We start from the raw sequence: 19,755 nt of genomic DNA, 5'->3' as shown, positions 1-19,755 counted from the left end.
GGTGAACGAGGTATTGATTGGGCTGACCAGTAAGCGTATCAAGGTAGTGGCATACGCGGATGACATTATGATAATGGTATCGGGAAAATTCCTGGATTCTATATCGGATGTGCTGAACGGGTCTTTGCAGTATCTTTCGGAGTGGACATGAGGATACGGATTAGGGGTGAACCTTGGATAGACGGAGTTGGTACTGTTCACCAAGAGGAGAAAGGTTATCGATTACAAGTCTCCTGATTTCCAGGGCACGAAGTTGACCCTCTCGAAATCAACAAGGTACCTGGGAGTTCTTTTGGATTCGAATACTGAACTGGATGGAGAATACTGCGGATCGCATAAAGAGGACCTATGCGGCATTATACTCGTATCAGAAATTTGTCGGACAGAGATGGGGAATGAGGCCTTCTCATTTTGGCTGGCTTTATACCGCGGTTGTAAGACCTGTGGCCACATATGGTTGTCATGTTTGGTGGACAATCGTGAGACACCAAAATCATATGTCGAGAATAAATAGGACTGCACTTAACTATATGACAGGCGCTATGAGGACCACAGCCACTGGGATGGGAGTTATCCCACTCGATTTACACGTAAGGAAGACGGCAGAACTGACACTTCTGAGACTTAAGATCTTGAACACGCTGGAGAGGACAGCCTGCAGGCATACTGAAATTCTGGCTGGACAGTATAGAGGGACGGACCATATGGCCACGGAGCATGTTTATCATCACAAACCGACATACATTATACCAAGTATAGAGGAGTGGGAAGACAGGAGGATACCCTTCGGAACCCTGAACATGTATACGGACGGATCAAAGATGGTGGAAGTAACGGGCAACGGAATCTATTGTAGTGAACTGGGGATAAGGGAGTCTTACACGCTGGATAGTGATTGCAGTATTTTTCAGGCTGAGATCTCTGCGATCACAAAGGCTGCTGAGTCGCTGTTGATGAGGCCGTTATTCAGAAGCGATATCAGCTTCTTCATCGACAGTCAGGCAGCTATAAAAGCATTGTGCAGTGCTGACATAAGGTCTAAGTTAGTCAGCCGCTATCGTAGAGAACTCAAGGTTCTCATTGAATAGCATAATATAACTCTGTGCTGTGTTCCTGGGCTACATGGGATAATAGGAAATGAGGAAGCGGATGTGTTGGCTAAGGAGAGCGCTCGTGGAACGAATAATGTCCTAGCGGACGTTTTTCCTCCACTATCTTCTTATCATTATAGGATAGAGGTCAAATATGATGAACTATGGCGAAGAAGCTGGGTCTCTTCGGATGGTTGCGAACAAACCAAGTTGATATGGGACGAAAAGTAGGAACTGTGAAATTTTTATGTCGATGAACAGAGAAGAATTGCGGCCATTGATTGATATCATAACAGGACATAACATACTTGGGAAACACATGGTAGGAATAGGACTTATTATATTACGATTATATCTGTAGATGGTGTCTGGGCCCGGAAGTTACGGAGGACTCGTACCACTTTCTGTGCCAGTGTCCAGCTTTATCCTTTAGAATAAACAAGATACTGGGCTCCTTTTTCTTTCAGGCTCTTACTGATCTGCGGGAGTGCAGCTTAAGGAACATACTTGCATTCATCAGGGCCTCTGGCTGCTTGTTCTGAGATTTCTTTTAAAGAAAACGAGCAGGTGGAAGTTCTGGGACAAGGCGGACCGCATCGGAAGGAAGACGATGAAAAGATCACATCGAGGAATCACAATGGACCTATACGGATCTAAGTGGACATCAATTCAACACAAAATTGATGTCATCCTCTACAACCTAACCTAACCTAGAGACCATAGAGAGCCACCTTGGTGCAATGGTTAGCATGCCCGCCTTGCATACACAAGGTCGTGGGTTCGATTCCTGCTTCGACCGACCACCAAAAAGTTTTTTAGCGGTGGATTATCCCACCTCAGTAATGCTGGTGACATTTCTGAGGGTTTCAAAACTTCTCTAAGTGGTTTCACTGCAATATGGAACGCCGTTCGGATTCGGCTATAAAAAGGAGGTCCCTTGTCATTGAGCTTAACATGGAATCGGGCAGCTCTCAGTTATAAGAGAGAAGTTCACCAATGTGGTATAACAATGGACTGAATAGTCTAAGTGAGCCTGATACATCGGGCTGCCACCTAACCTAACGTAGAGACCATATACTAACATCACGCACCAAATTTCAACCGGATCGGGTGAACGGACATCGCTAGATCGACTCAGAATTTCACCACGATCCAGAATATACTATATACTTTATGGGGTTTTAGACCGATATTTCGATGTGTTACAAACGGAATGACAAAGTTAATATACCCCCAATCCTATGGTGGAGGGAGATTGGATCAACACGTGGTTGAAGACAGAAAATATTTTTTGCCATGTACCCGTTTTTCGGCATAGTTGTGTTAACACATTGAGCCAGAAAACCCTGCTACTAATCCTTCTTAAATTTTAAAATCTCCTCCTATTTAAATCCTTATCCGCATTATGAAAAAAAAAATTAAGTAAATTTTAAGCCTACTTTGACCAGTAAATTCCTTCCATACATTTTCAATAAATTATGTATTTTGAATTTGAACATTTATGTTTTAAGGACTGGCTTTTGCTAGATCAAAAATTTCATTGATGTGATAGCCGACAATGAGTGAAATTATTAGCAGATATTTATGTATGGATGTATGAGGTTATTGTTATTCATACATTTCTTCTTTGGAAATGATTACGTTTCAATATTGGCCAATTTTAGATATTGATGGAATATTAGAAATTTTACAATATAAAAAGAAATATTTTGCCAAACGAAAATAAAAACAATCCATAAAAAAAAGAAAAACAAAACAAAGATTTTGATTATATTATATACAAAAAAAAGTTACTAATTTATTACTAAATATTTTTCTCAATAAAAATTAAAACAATAAATGACAATATAGAAATTGAAAAATTAAATAAAACACTTTAGAAACATACAAAATACAATATAAAACAATTACATTTAACAATTTCATTTAAATTTAATACAATGTTAACTAATTATATATGAATTAAAAAAATATATATATTTAGTATATTCATTAATATACAAGTGAAAGAAAATCTAAGTAAATTAAGTTAACAGAACTTTAGAAATAACACAAAGAAAAAATTCACATTACAAACAAAAATGTTTTATTAAAGGAAAAACATGGAGAAATTGGACGAAAACAAACAAAAATAATGGAAACAAAATATTTCATATACTACATAGATATATTTATAAAACAATTCTATTGGTCATTCTTTGCATGGCCTTTTACTAAATTTAAATTATCGAGGCCTTTTGCGAAAGTATTGCATTTGTAGATGAAGGCAACCCGGATGCCGATGACGATGATGATGATAGTGGTGGTACGACGGTATTTGATGCCATCAAGTCAGAGTTTTTCATTTTTTGACCAACCCCACAGGTGTTATTGCTGTTACTATCCATTGACCAATCCCAATCTTTGCCTTTGGGACGAAATTTTGAAGATTTATGATGCTGCGGATGTTGATCCAAAGATCCCAAAGCATTGGAACCCAAACAATCTAAATCTTTCTGGCCGTGCATTGAGAGAACACCACCAGTGGCGCCCACACTATTACTGCCTACCCCTTCCAATTGATCCGAACCAGAGTTATCAAGCAATGGGCCATTGTGTGTAGAGCCAGCAGCATCAGCTGCTGTGGTCGACGATGAATTGGAATATGCTAAGATTTCATCGCAATCATATTCCCAATTACGCTCACAAAATTTCTTCTTGTAGTGTTTCTCCAATGACGATTTCGATTTACGTTGATATTTGAGGGGTATTTTTAAATTATTGCTTTGCTCCGATGAATTACCACCAACCAGTAGGCCACCTGGCGGTGGGGTATTCACATTTACACTCGGACTGGGAGTGCGTGGCAAACCCATATCCGAAAGTGGAGGACTTTCAATAGCATTTGGATCATGTGGAGATGTGCAATTCTTCAATGCAATGGGCAATGAAGTTAAATCCGAATGTGTCGACTTTATGCTGCTATCACTCAAATGATCTGCGTGTGAATGAAGATGTTGAGCCATATGATTGTGATGAAGACCACTACCACCACCCAAAAAGCTGCCATTGCCACTTGTTGTACTGCTACCGCTGCTTATGGGCAAATCAAGCTGCGACGATGTCGATGAGGTGGAGAGAAATGTCCTAGCTGCCTCCGAATTACTGCTACTATGTGTTATACCCGAGTCGGGTGATGTATTGCAGCTTATCGAAGATGGTACGGTATCATTATCAATCGATCGTCTTGTTTTATCCAATTCAGTAGATGCAAAAGCCACTAAACGATCAAACCCCGAACTGACTCGATGTTGCCAATGGGACTCATCATCTGCTGCGATAACATCATCTATCCAAAGTGTGTATCAAAATGTATCGTTGCGGCGATGGAAATAAGAGAGGTAGAAAGAGAGAAAGACAAAAAAAAGGTTTTCATTAATTAATGTTGTTTTTTTTTTGCGAAATTTTTATAAGGAAAATATTGGGTTAGTAAGTTCAACAATTTTACACAAGAACTCAACCTAATTTCAGATAGCTCAGTTTATAATATCAATGCGATAAGTCCTTGAATGTCAAGTCTGGGTATATTCAACAAAGCCTTAAGAATTATGATGGGTCTTATAGAGCGGAGGATATAATGGTGTCGGATAGGTATGAAGAACATTCATGAAATTAGAGCGTGTGACAAGGGTAACGAGACTTTTCAATATTTTTACCATCACTGACCCGCAAAAAGGACAGCCGAACCTTGGGGCGGTATGAAAACGAGCCCAGGTAAATTGGTCCCAAAACCCAAATGAAGCAGGGTCCCGAAAGTGGGGCGAAGCTTCATTATGAATTTGAGCCCCAAACAAAATGTAACTGATGTATGAAAATCGATCACAAAGCAGAATTAGGGCCATATGTATTACGGATATTATGGTTATGTCAGTACATTATGTGTTGTATGTTGTATTCACTTAAAAATGGGACTACATAAGTCAGTCAATTTATGTTCGCGAAAGAAAGTCTTAAACTCCGGCCGCAGACCTGCCACTTATAACAGGTTGGCTGATAAGTTCCCGGTCTGACACATAGATGGCGTCGCTAGTATTAAATGCATATTATTTTTATATAGTACCAATCTTCAAATGATTCGTGTCAAAATATGACGTCTGTAAGTCAATTAGTTTGTGAGATAGAGCGTCTTTTGTGAAGCAACTTTTGTTGTTGTGAAAAAAATGGAAAAAAAGGAATTTCGTGTTTTGATAAAATACTGTTTTCTGAAGGGAAAAATACGGTGGAAGAAAAAACTTGGCTTGATAATGCGTTTCCGGACTCTGCCCCAGGGAAATCAACAATAATTGATTGGTATGCAAAATTCAAGCGTGGTGAAATGAGCACGAAGGACGGTGAACGCAGTGGACGCCCGAAAGAGGTGGTTACCGACGAAAACATCAAAAAAAAAATCCACAAAATGATTTTGAATGACCGTAAAATGAAGTTGATCGAGATAACAGAGGCCTTAAAGATATCAAAGGAACGTGTTGGTCATATCATTCATCAATATTTGGATATGCGGAAGCTCTGTGCAAAATGGGTGCCGCGCGAGCTCACGTTTGACCAAAAACAACAACGTGTTGATGATTCTGAGCGGTGTTTGCAGCTGTTAACTCGTAATACACCCGAGTTTTTCCGTCGATATGTGACAATGGATGAAACATGGCTCCATCACTACACTCCTGAGTCCAATCAACAGTCGGCTGAGTGGACAGCGACCGGTGAACCGTCTCCGAAGCGTGGAAAGACTCAAAAGTCCGCTGGCAAAGTAATGGCCTCTGTTTTTTGGGATGAGCATGGAATAATTTGTATCGATTATCAACAGTGACTATTATATGGCGTTATTGGAGCGTTTGAAGGTCGAAATCACGGCAAAATGGCCCCATATGAAGAAGAAAAAAGTGTTGTTCCACCAAGACAACGCACCGTGCCACAAGTCATTGAGAACGATGGCAAAAATTCATGAATTGGGCTTCGAATTGCTTCCCCACCCACCGTATTCTCCAGATCTGGCCCCCAGCGACTTTTTCTTGTTCTCAGACCTCAAAAGGATGCTCGCAGGGAAAATTTGGCTGCAATGAAGAGGTGATCGCCGAAACTGAGGCCTATTTTGAGGCAAAACCGAAGGAGTTCTACCAAAATGGTATCAAAAAATTGGAAGGTCGTTATAATCGTTGTATCGCTCTTGAAGGGAACTATGTTGAATAATAAAAATGAATTTTGACAACAAAATGTGTTTTTCTTTGTTAGACCGGGGACTTATCAGCCAACCTGTTATCACTTGAACCACGAGCAAAATTCGTCCACCCTTATCGGCTTAAGTTCACGTTAGCTCATGTTGGATATATCATCAAGCAAATATATCAAATACAATGTGACACAATTCCCATATCACAATAGACTGAATAGTGTAACTGAGCCTGAATCAAATCGTAATGCCACTTTAACCTAACCTAATCTAGGGTTGCCCGATGATGGTTGCCGAAATACGGGACATTGCGCCGTACATTCCGGGATTTGTCGGGACAAGCATTTTTTAAAAACAGTATCCCATATTTTATCACTTGGTATTTCTTTTGGCAAATTTGCATAAACGCCATGTCGTAGTCGTTATTGCCTGTAGGCTTTGAAATTCCTAAATATGTTGGAGCCTCTGAAATTTTCTCCCAAGATGGCTGCGATGATTTTATATCAAGTTGTCCTTTGAAAGTCGGAAGCCTAAACTGATATTTAATGGCAATTACTTTCGGTTATGGAAAACAAGATTTACATCGCTGCTTCTTTCGTTGTGTCAGTTGGCGATTGTTGTAGTGTCACTAAAGTGTCTATGGTAATGACTCTGCCAGCATTTCAAAGATCCATTTCATCCTCATCGCTACCACGGACTCGTAAGTGACACTACAACAATCGCCAACTGTGATGGGGAAAGCGAATCAAAAAGTACGAAATGAAAGTATTTTGCCATCACTATTTTTTTACAAGAGCCATTTTATATTTTGTGAAACAACTAGCAACTAGCAACTAGCTTATCATAATTTAATTAAATAAAAACGAAAATGAAGTGCTGAAAACATAGTTATTTCGCTTAGAATTGTGAAAGGTATATTGGTGAACAATTTTCGACTTTCCAAATGGAATAAAGTGCTAGTTTTTCAGATATTTTTCCAGACACTCTGCCTCCACTAGCTGATAGACGCTGCAACATGTAACAACATCATTTTTTTTATTAATGCAAACAATTATGTTAAATGTGTTGTGATAGTCGTATAAATGTTATATTTATAAGAATTTATTAATGTTTAATCAAATTAATAAACATCAAAACAATCGTGTGTTTTTCTTGACCACAATGATTCCTTTACAACTATCTTAAAATGCACTTTTTCTGATAGTTTGGAGGGGCTCTTATTGGCGTCGTTCTAAATTTATCTAAAAAGGCACCTAATAATTGCCTCATGCGATACTTTTTTTACTTGGCGTGATACAACTTTTCAATAATGACGGCACTTTTGCGGGGAGTTTTGGATATCGTATACGACTGTTTTCGATGTGGTGGGGATTCTCAGAAGCGCCGTCAAATTCAAAAAATGTTGGCAGGGGATAGGGATAAAATAAATCGATTTTTAATTGTTGGCAGAGAATACAGACTTGAATAGAATTGGACACTAACCGTGAACTGATAATTTGTAAAAAATACTTTTCACAGAAAAACGCGAATTTGAAATAAAATTAGATATGTGCGTATTTTTTATATTTACTGCTCAAGTGACAGCTGATGATTCGAAAAACTGAGATAGTCATTTGATTTGTTTCTGGTAGTGATGAGATTGAATGAAATGGCAAAAAATCTGACAGACAAACATACATTTAAAAAATATGAAAATACAAGACACAAATAAATATTTTTGAAAGCGATTTAATTTCAAATCGTTTTCTTTTCTAAGAAAAATGGGAAAAATTAAATCATATGCCTTGAGCAATTGAAAATCCGGGATTTTAGGCAAATTTTGTGAAAGATTCGGGACACTTCCTGGGGGCTAATCACGGCATTCGATATCGAATTCATAATCGTATCGAAAAAATTGTCGATACGATTAAAAGTTTGGATCACGGGATTCGATCGAAATTTGATGCAATTTCTTAAGTGTTGCCAACAGCAAAAAACGAAGCAGAACAAAATGAAATGACAAAATTAAGTTAGCGTCACAAAATAGAAAGTAGAAAAAAACATGTTTTTGGAGGCTTCAAAGTAAAAAGTACATTGTATTGCATTATATCTTATGGACCCATACATTCCTCCGAATTCCTTCCTAATTGGAGGATGAGATGAATATAAAATAATTCGGCGACATATAACCCTGCCAACATTTTTTGAATTTGGGGGCGCTTCTGAGAATCCCCAGTACGTCGAAAACAATCATATACGATATCAAAAACTCGTCGGAAAAGCGCCGTCACTATTGAGAAGTTGTACCACGCCAAGTTACTACAAAAAGGTTTCGAATGAGTGCAATTATTAGGTGCCTTTATAGATCAATTTAGAACGACGCCAATAAGAGACCCTCCAAACAATCAGAAAAAGCACATTTTAAGATAGTGGTAAAGGAATCATTGTGGTCGAGTAAAACACGTTTGTTTAGATATTTATTAATTTGATTAATCATTTACAAATTCTTAAAAATATAACATTTATACCACTATCACATCACATTTAACATAATTTTTTGCATTAATGATGATGTAGAGTTACAAGTAGCGAGTTAAATGTTGCAGCGTCTATCAGCCAGTGTTTTTTCTTTCCGATGGAGGCAGCGTGTCTGTAAAATATTTGAAAAACAATCACTTTATTCCATTTGGAAAATCAAAAATTGTTCACCACACCTTTCACAATTTTAAGCGTAAAATCTGTTTTCAGAACTTTATTTTCGTTTTTATTTAAATAAAATATAACAAGCTGGTTACGCTTGGCGTTTCACAAAAAATAAAATGGCTTTTGTAAAAGTAGTGATGGCAAAATACATGTATGAAGTACATTTTGTACTTTATGATACGCTGCCCCCCATCACAGTAGGATGGTTGTAGTGACATTTACGAGTCTGTGGTAGCGATGAAGATGAAATGGAACTTTGAAATGCTGGCAGGGAAGGAATAAAAGTGCACATTGTTATTGGTGTGAGTACATGGGTTTGAAATGGTGTGCACTGTTAGAAAGTCGCCTTTTGCAGGCTCAATGGACGATTTCGGCTGACGAAGGAGGCGTTAAAATCGAAAATAATTTTTGGTGGCATGTCAACGTCAATTCTATCACTTTACATTTGTCTGCCGTCTTACAATTTTTTGCGAGTGGAAGCCTTCATAATTCACTATTCTTACAAGGTGGTCCAGAAGCGTTATATTGTCACGGAATGGTACGGTAATTGGTTGATCACAATCTCTTGGATATCGATCTAGCATGTGCACTTTATATATGGTTCTTTGCCAAGCTAGGATGCTCGCTCCCGAACTCGACTATGACCAATGTTTGATTAACTTTTATTGGAGTTGCATTAGTCCTAAATATTCAAAATATGTTCATTATATGTAAATTTACTACAAATTAGCAACAATTCGAACTAAAACTAATATATTTACTATTCCTATATGGCGAAAACAATGTAAAAAAACAAGTGAAAAATGTTTTACGATTGCAATTTACCAATCGAAAAAATTGTCGATCCAAAAAACTCGATATCGACTCCCGTGATCCGAAAAATTTAGATTTCGATCAAAAGTTCTCGATATCGAATGCCGTGATTAGCCCCCTGGAGACGAAATTCCGAGATAATCCAGACGAATCCCGGCCATCTGGCTGGCAAGCCTAACCTAAACACAATTCCCAGAATACGAAAATTGGCTCGACTTGAAAACGAAACCAAATCCCAAAAAAGGAAATTGGGGTTGATTTCCATTAGAAATATTTGGGTGTATTTTTGTAATCAAAAAAAAAAAACAAAAAAATAAAGGGGGTTTAATTTTCGCTTGTAATATTGGGATGTATTCCAAAGGCAATAAAGGAAATGGTTTTTGCGTCGCATCGTTACTGGTAATGGATCACGAAAAAAATCGTATGGTTACCCCAGTCATGCCTCCATATCAATGGTAAAGTCGAATATCCATGGAAAGTAGTGTAAATTTGGTGGGGCCTGCCGAGTGTGCTAAACTATTGGGTTTGATTTCCATTAGAAGTATTTGGGTGTATTTTTGTAATAAAAAAAAATTAAGTGGGGTTCATTTTCGCTTGAAATATTGGGATGTATTCCAAAGGCAATAAAGGAAATGGTTTTTGCGTCGCATCGTTACTGGTAATGGATCTATGAAAAAAATCATATGGTTACCCCAGTCATGCCTCCATATCAACGGTAAAGTCGAATATTCATGGAAAGTAACGTAAATTTGGTGGGACCTGCTTAGTGTGGTAAACTATGAGATACTGGAACCGAGTGAAACGCTCACAGAAGCATTGTGCCAAATTCAATTAAAGTGTTTGAGCCGAACATTATATGATAAGCAGCCACTATTAGCCAATATTAGGAAAGGCACGACAAGGCGATTTTGCAGCACGTTAACGCTCGTCCACATTTTACAAACCGTAAGATTTTCAAAAAAAAAACAGCCAGAAAATTTGTAAAAATTTTTCTAAGTAACGACGGGAATTATGGTTAATGCTTCGATTGAGCTTTGAAATATGTGGGAAACCTTATTCAGCAGGCACGGTTAGATAAAAATGAAGTTTAGTCCATATCAAAAACCATGTCGAAAATAAAAAAAGTCTGAAAATGCAAGGAAATGAGTTTTTTTCTTTTGCTAAAGGACTTTAGAAAATTAAAATCTAGTTGCGAAAACCGAAATTGGCAACCTTGCTTCAGATGTGCACTTGTTCCGATTAGCATTTTCGTTTTTATAAGGATGCCAAAAATTGGGTCAATCCGTAGAATGAGTCAAAAGACGATTTTTTTTGGTCGCAATATCCGTATGTTGCCTGAATGATTGGATTTTTTCGGAAAAAATTCTCAAATATTTGAAGAAAATGGGAAATTTTTAATTTTTGTGTATTTGACATTTCTATAAATGGAGCTATCTGAAAAGGCGATGAAATTGTGGTATTTGAGAGATTGTGTGGTTAGATGTGTCATATTACGATTTAAAAAGGAATTAATGGAAATAATTAGCACTAGGAGAAGGTAACAAAATTTTGAACAAGATCTTAATATTATATTAACAAATATATTAGGAATAGGAATTTTCTAACAAAAATATTACAAGTCATCCTAAGAAAAGTCGACGCTGAATATTACATAAAGTAGTACAATAAGGCTATGGGTCACACTGGGCAAATATTGTATTTACCATCCCACCAAAAAAATTTGGAAGTTCTTCCAAAGGCACAACTTAAAAAGTACTTCCAAAAGATGTACTCCTGACGATGTTCTTTATTTCAACTACACAGAAAGTTCTTTTAATTAAATTTTTTATAACTTGGTTTTTTTCATACTTTTAATGGGTAAAAAATTTGGAAGTTCTTCCAAAGGCACAACTTTAAAGCACTTCCAAAAGATGTACTCCCAACGATGTTCTTTATTTCAACTACACAGGAAGTTCTTTTAATTAAATTTTTTATAACTTGGTTTTTTTTTCATACTTTTAATGGGTAATTTTAACTTTTTTTGTTTCAAAAAGGTTAAAAACAAAGTAAGAATTCATAAAATGGTACAGATCATTTAAATTTTGTCGAAAAAAAAATGATAAATCCAATTTAAAAAATTATGGATTTTTGAAAATATTTGACGTCAAACGTTTCCGACAAGCGTTAGAATCCATTAAAAATTATAAAATATTATAAAAATTATTTATTTGACAAAATATCACAGAATTTTTTAATTTACATCCAAAACATTGAATTCCGATCACACCTAAAGAAGTGATGCAAATTCAGTGCAACGGCTGTTGAAATGGAGGACTTCCGTCCTATAACAAGCCCATGTTAAATTCATCGCTTCTGCGCCAATTGTGCACCACTTCCGGATCAAAAACGAATATTTTCATTAATTTTTTGTCAACGCTTTTTTTTTTGCTGGGATCCCAGCAAAAAAAATTGGAAGTTCTTCTTCCAAACGAAATTCTTTCAATTCAATTATTTAGAACTCGCTTTTTTCTTATTTTTAATGGGTAAATTTAATTTTTTTTTGTTTCAAAAATTTTAAAAACAGAGTAGGCTTTAATAAAATGGTACAAATTATTGAAATTTTGTCAAAAAAAAAAAATCAAAATCCATTCAAGAAATATTGCGAATTTTTTCAAAATATTTTAATTCATACGTTTCGGACAAGCGTTATAATGTATTAAAAGTCATAAAAATTATAAAAATTAGTTATTTGTCAAAATATGACAATATTTTTTAATTCACATCCAAAACACTGAATTTGAATCACAGAGTAATACCTCATTCACATTACACTTCCAAAATCCACTTTAACTAGATTTCAACTGTCATTTGCCTTATAAATAAAAGATTTCAAATCCACTTTTAGTAGATTTCGAGCCTAATGTGAATGAGCTATAAGAAGTGATGCAAATCCAGTGCAACGGTTGTTGAAATGATGGACATCCGTCCTATGACAAGCCCGCGTTAAATTCATCGCTTCTTCGCCAATTTTGCACTACTTCCGGATCCAAAAAGAATATTTTCACTACTTTTTTTGGCGACGCTTTTTTTTACTGGGATATTTGTATTTCTCGAAATATTTTCGAAATAAATTATTTTGTGGGTTTGACTGTGTCGACTTGTTCTTGTTTTTTTTTTAATTCTTTCAAATATTTGCCCAGTGTGACTATACCATAATAAAAAAAAGGTTAAATTTACATCTAAAATGGGTCATAACCGGTTCAACCGGTTTTTATAAAAAATACAAAGGAAAATCTTTATAATTCGATAATTTATTGGACCCATATTTTTTAAATAAAATGCTCTTTGCACCTGTTTAGAAGTGTTTTTATTGGAATTAATTAAAATACCCAGATGCGTTTACCTAAATTTTGCATTAAATTGGCAATTTTACAATGAGAATAAAAAAAACTGAAAGTCGGTTGTTAAAGCCTTGATAACACCGGTTCTACCGGTCCAACGAAAACCGACAATCGGAGTAAGAGAAGATGAATCGGTCCACCGGTTTTGATCACTCTACCTCCTGCCCTGCCAGCATTTAAAATTTCAATTTTATCGCCATCGTTACCATAGACTATTAAATGACATCGCCAACCGCAATGGGAAATGTACCACAAAATTTTGAAAGATTCGACCATCATTATTGAAACACCAAGTGTGAAATATCTTATTAAATTGACCGATAATATAGATACTGTTAATAGTCTTTTAATTTAGTAAATTGGAATGGTACAACTTCTCCCCAATGAAGACGGCAAAATTTAAGTATCGCCTACGAGTGTTTTTTTGGTGACACCCAAAAATGTTCCTAAATCCACAAAATTTTGTCAATTTGACAGAGACTAATTTTTATTCATTCCCCTCGGGCTATGAGGTTAGTATTCACCTTCTTACAACTACGCAAAATATTGTCCACACACAAAAAAATTGTTTTCTGGTTCAATCACGAAATTAATTGATCCAATTAATTTTTTAATTGAAATGTCTTCAATCACAGAAATGATAGTATCAATTAAAAAATTAATTGAAGGCCCATTAAAAAATTTTATTGATCCAATTAAAAAATTAATTGATACTATTAATTTTTGTGATTGATTTTTGTTTCAATTAAAAAATTTGTTGAATCAATTAAATTTTTAATTGAATATTTTTTAAAACTCAATTAAAATTTTAATTGGAAAAATTTTCGTGAAATTTTTTTCTGTGCATTTCAAATATTGCCCCCACATAAATCGATCTATAACTAAAGATAGCAATATAGGTAAATAAATCTGCGTGTTTGTATCTGAAAGATACAAATATATCTGAACATAGCGTTATTTACAATAAAATAGTGTGAATTAATGGTGAACCAAATGAAGTGTACGAATAAACTAAACATTTAATAAAAATAATAATAAAAAATTATTAAAATGTAATTAAGATTGAGACATTTATATATTGACTAAATAATGGAAAATTAATAATGCAAAAAATACATACAGTTCTGTTAATAACAAATAAAAATAACATTCATTTTTTTTCATCATCATTTTATTCATTATAATAAATTATACAAATGAAATTTTAACAAAATTAAAATTAGCTAAGTTTTTTTAACAGGGTTTACATTATTAACTGAAATATAAAGACAAAAAAGCATAGTCCGCTTTGCAGCCTTTTTATTTAAGTAAATAATTAAATATGTTTTGTTTAAAGCACCAATATATTAAGGTTTCAGATAACACACAGAGAAATGATGCCCATGGCTGTTCAGTCAGTGGTTGTTGAAATAGTGTGCAATTTAGAAACTCTACACCAAAAAAAATTGTTACACAGAAAAAAATTTCACGAAAATTTTTCCAATTAAAATCTTAATTGAGTTTTAAAAAATATTCAATTAACAATTTAATTGATTCAACAAATTTTTTAATTGAATCCAAAAATCAACCACACAAATAAATAGTATCAATTAATTTTTTAATTGATATTATCATTTTTGTGATTGAAGACATTTCAATTAAAAAAATTAATTGGATCAATTAATTTCGTGATTGAATCAGAAAAAAAATGTTGGTGTGTATATTTTGCATAAAATTCTATAACAGCAGAAGTCTGCGGAAAAAGAGAAAGCAGTCACTGTTTGCTGAAATAGCTAACATTGGGAGCTATATATATGAGATACATATATATGGGAGCCATATTTAAATCTGAACCGATTTCTATGATTTTTTACAGGTTTAGTTGATACTATAGTGTTGGCGCAATATAGTCCACGCTAGTAATTTTTGCTTCAATTGTTTATTTCACAAATCGCACTTATATTAAAATTCCTAAAAGGATTTTAACTATTACATTTTTCTACATATGTTTCGGATGAATATTTAATTCTATTGACATAATTTTTAGTGCAAAAATTACTAGAAAATTCTTAGTAAAAGGCAAATTCTGGAATCGCACAATGAAGCGATATTATCAGCAGTATTGAACACTTCAAATGGCGCAATTAGAAAACTATTGACAAGCCTTTTCTTCGTTAAAATAAATTGACATTTATATATATACACAGAAAAAAATATCACCAAAATATTTCCACTTAAAAAGTTTTATTGAAGTTGAAAATTTTTTCAATTAATAAATTAATTGCTACAAGTAACTTTTTAATCATGATAGAAACATTAAAATAATTAAGGCAATGATTGATAATTTTAAAATGTTTAATTAAAAAATTAATTGATACAATTAACTTTTTAATCAAATTCGGAAGACTAATTCAGTTAAAAAAAGTGCTTATTTTTTTAAAATTAAAAATGTATTTCAATCAATTAAAAATTAATTGAATTTTGTTGAAAAAAATCAATTAATATTTTAATCAAGAATTTTTTCTATGCCCAATTAAAACTGTGATTGATACTATCATTTTCGTGATTGAAGACATTTCAATTAAAAAATTAATTGGATCAATTAATTTGGTGATTGAATCAGAGAAAAATTTTTTGTGTAATACTTAAAAAATTAGGGATGCAAATATAAATTGTATATTGGGGGCTGATTTTGAATGTGTCGCCAACATATATTGGTGGATATTATGGTATTATAATTAGATTTTAGACGGACACCAAGGGCTAGATCGAATCAGGAGTCGATTCTGAGTCGATAGGTACATATTTTATGGGATCTAAATTCAATATTTCTGTTAGGCACACCTTCTTTTACACTGAAAAAATAGCATACCCGGTTCAAAGATGCCTCTGCAATAATGATTTTGGTATTGATTCCTCGCCAAAGAAACGGAGAATAGAAGTAAGGATACACAGAAAAAAATTTCACGAAAATTTTTCCAATTAAAACTTTAATTGAGTTTTAAAAAATATTCAATTAAAAATTTAATTGATTCAACAAATTTTTTAATTGAAACAAAAATCAATCACAAAAATTAATAGTATCAATTAATTTTTTAATTGGATCAATTAATTTTTTAATTGACCTTCAATTAATTTTTTAATTGATACTATCATTTCTGTGATTGAAGACATTTCAATTAAAAAATTAATTGGAACAATTAATTTCGTGATTGAACCAGAAAAAAATTTTTTGTGTGTACCTTTAAGCCACAATTCTCTTTTAGATTTGAATTGGAGCGTACTTGATTTTAGGAAACAAATTTTAGTTTAATCGTTTTTCCAAAAAAATTTTGTCAACATTTTATTTCTCTAGAAACTTTTGTCAAAATTTTATTTCTATAGAAAATTTTGACAATATTTTATTTCAATAGAAAATTTTGTCAAAATTTTATTTCTATAGAAAATTTTGTCAATATTTATTTCTATAATTTTGTCAAAATTTTATTTCTATAGAAAATTTTGTCAAAATTTTATTTCTATAGAAAATTTTCTCAAAAAATTTTATTTCTTTAGAAAATTTTGTCAAATTTTCGTTTCTATAGAAAATTTTGTCAAAATTTTATTTCTATAGAAATTTTGTCAAAATTTTATTTCTATAGAAAATTTTGTCACAATTTTATTTCTATAGAAAATTTTGTCAAAATTTTATTTCTATAGAAAATTTTGTCAACATTTTATTTATTATTGTTGTTTTTTGATTTCAGCTTAGGTTTTAAGCTGAAATCAAAAAAACAACAACAATAATTAAAAGAAAAAACCAACAATAACAAAACGAATAAATTTTTTTTTCTATAGAAAATTTTCTCAATTTTTTTTCTATAGAAAATTTTCTCAAAATTTTATTTCTATAGAAAATTTTGCTAAAATTTTATTTCTATAAAAATTGAAGTATATCTTAGGTGGAGAGGAATATTTTGCAAAATCTACCAAAATATCAAGAATTCTACCAATCTACCAAACACTTTGTACACTTTATTCTGACGCTCACTGTATATACATACATATTGTAAAAACTTTTCATGCAATGAAAGGTTCTTAATTAACATGAAAAAATGCATTTTATGAAATTAAAAAACGATTAATGGGAACATAATTAATATTATGAACATTTTCTCTCTCTCTCTCTCTCTCTCTGTGTGCCATCTAATCAAAAAGTAAATTTAAATACTTATACAATTTATTAGACATGCTTGAGTTTGATTAGTAATAAAAACTATAAAAAATATAAAGATGTAAAAACTCAATGCAATGTTTAGAAAAAAAAAGAAATACCATACTAACTAAACTTACCCCTTAAAACAATTAACTTAACAAAAAAAAAATACAATAAAATAAAAAATAAAGAAATTGCATTTACGTAAAATAAAGACTTTGGTTATTATTTTTTTTTTAAATACAAAAACAATAAATATCAATTATTATATTTTTTTTCCTAAATGTAAAATATTATCTCTGCCTTTGTACTAATTTATGTATTGTATGTCTTTTGGATTTCTGTTTTTCTTTTTCTATTCTTCTCCTTTATATTCGATTTTAATTATTTTTTATTATTTAAGTGATTTTTATTTCTTTTGATCCACAAAATACATTTTAATCTTTTGTCGTACTACTATCGGCAACATTTATTCCAATTGGGTTGGTTGGATTGTGGTGGTATTGGTTGGTATTATTATGGTTGTGGTAGGATGGTATTTGAGATGAAGGTAATATTTGTAGTGGTGTTGTTGTTGATTGTTGAGTCTGTATAGTACTACGTCTATAATCAAAATTTCCTAAAGTTGTTGAACTAGTAGTAATAGCAGTGGTAGTAGAAGTAGTATCCAATTTAAAAACTGCATGAAGAAGACATAAAAAAATCAAAGAACAAAAAAAAAGGAAACAGACAAACGGAATTAAAATAAACACATAAATTTTGAAAATGTATCCTTAAACATATCTCTGTGATGGATTTTGTTGTTGGTTGGTTGGTATTGAAAACGATTTTTGTTTTGTGAGATGATATGGGTGACACATATGGTGGCGGCAATGATTTAGTGTGTTAGAAATTGGAGCAAAAGAAAAGAAAGAAAGCATCCCTGGTAAAAATTTGAGGATCTAATTAAATATGGATCAGATACGAAAACTGATTTTATCTGATTTCATTTAATTATTATGGAATTCTATGTGATAGGACCTCAAAATCCATACAAATCATATGAGGGAAATCTCTATGTTCTATCTATGAGAAATAAATTTTTCTCTCTCATTATATGTAAGAGACAGAGAATATGATCTCTTTATTTTATTTAGGAAAGAGAAAACTCTTATCACATAAAATCTATGAGAGAGAGAATTTTGTCTTTCTCATTAGATCTAAGAGAGAGTCATTTTATCTTTCTGCTTAGAAATAATAGCAAATAATCTGGGTTCTTACATCTATTCATCTATATAGATACTTAGTACTTCTAGATTTAAATCCATGTTAGACCTAACCTTCAAAAGAACTCCATAAAAATTCTACCTGGACTAAGAAATTTGTCACAAATTAACCCTTTGACTACTGATGTCCACTTAGGAGGTCATTCAAAAACGACAACAAATTAGTTTCGATTTTTTTCTCGATGGTATTTTAAAGTAGAGGCTATAAATATTTCTTATCACTAAAATGTATTTTTATAAACTTCTTTAACAATAAACGAAAAATACGAAATTCTGAAACTATTTTTCTACCGTATGTCTTTAGTAAATGGGCATTCATACAAAAACTATAATCGATATTTTTCCGGATTCTTTTTGTTATTTGTTCCCACACTTGGGTAGATGTAATAGACAAAATGCAAGGCCATTTGGTCACAATTCAAGAATCAAGTTCTCAGAACAAACGTATATAGCTCTTGAACTAATTGAGGTAGGCCCTCAAAATTACAATTTTTATTCTACATGCTGCTAGTACAATTAAAAAAAATAAGTTTTTAACATTAGGTTTATTTCGTTAGTGAAAGGGTTAATGAAAAGAATGCCTTATGCTTAAAAGGCCAATATCAACGATTTTTATTATAGTTTCATTAATTTGATTTCCTTTTTATTTTCCAAAATTAATAAAAAAAAATATTAAAATAAAAAAATACTAATAATCTAAGAAAAATCTTGGGTGTAGGAACTTCTGTATTCAATATCAATAGATTGACTTTGTCATATGAATTCAATTCCGGTAACGCAATCTGTGTGTTTGTGGATTTTTCAAGCTTCAATGATTTTATTTCGTTATATTTTTCGATATAAAATTAATAAAAAATAATCTGAGCAAAATTTTTACTCTAAGAATTTCTGTCCCTAATGGTTGTATATTTAAATAATCGTATAAATTGGCTTTTAAGGGTTAATGTTATGCTTTTTCATATCTGCTCAGATATAATCTTTAATTTTTAAAAGCCAATTGAATGTAATTTGATCCTCTATTTTTTACTTCGGGTTGAGAAAATTCTTTAAAAATCTATTTTAAACATATGGTAAATTTATAGTCGTTTTATTTACATGGGTCTTTATACATAATAAAATAGAACTCAAAATATTTTGGTTAACG

General features: G+C 32.7%; 1 protein-coding gene and 1 long non-coding RNA gene across 5 annotated transcripts in view; both read right to left on the bottom strand.

Moving 5' to 3' along the window:
- Positions 1-2,853: 2,853 nt before the first annotated feature.
- Positions 2,854-19,755, bottom strand: part of gpp (DOT1 like histone lysine methyltransferase grappa) — a 189,793-nt gene continuing 172,891 nt past the window's right edge. For 2 of the 4 annotated variants that reach the window (XM_075290107.1, XM_075290106.1), the window contains exon 9: positions 2,854-4,419. In XM_075290107.1, coding sequence (XP_075146222.1) covers positions 3,311-4,419 — 1,109 coding nt within the window. In that variant the 3' untranslated portion in view covers positions 2,854-3,310. Of the gene's footprint in view, positions 4,420-17,540; positions 18,026-19,755 lie in introns of those variants that run through there. The other 2 variants (XM_075290108.1, XM_075290109.1) reach the window with 1 other exon arrangement.
- Positions 8,727-9,249, bottom strand: LOC142220776 (uncharacterized). Its single transcript, XR_012717915.1, has 2 exons — positions 8,991-9,249; positions 8,727-8,926 (listed from the first exon to the last, which is right to left on the bottom strand). It is a non-coding gene; the product is annotated as an uncharacterized LOC142220776 (long non-coding RNA).

This window comes from Haematobia irritans, chromosome 1 (assembly GCF_050003625.1).
Source record: "Haematobia irritans isolate KBUSLIRL chromosome 1, ASM5000362v1, whole genome shotgun sequence".
Taxonomy (NCBI): domain Eukaryota; kingdom Metazoa; phylum Arthropoda; class Insecta; order Diptera; family Muscidae; genus Haematobia; species Haematobia irritans.
This window is presented reverse-complemented; position numbering and strand designations above follow the sequence as displayed.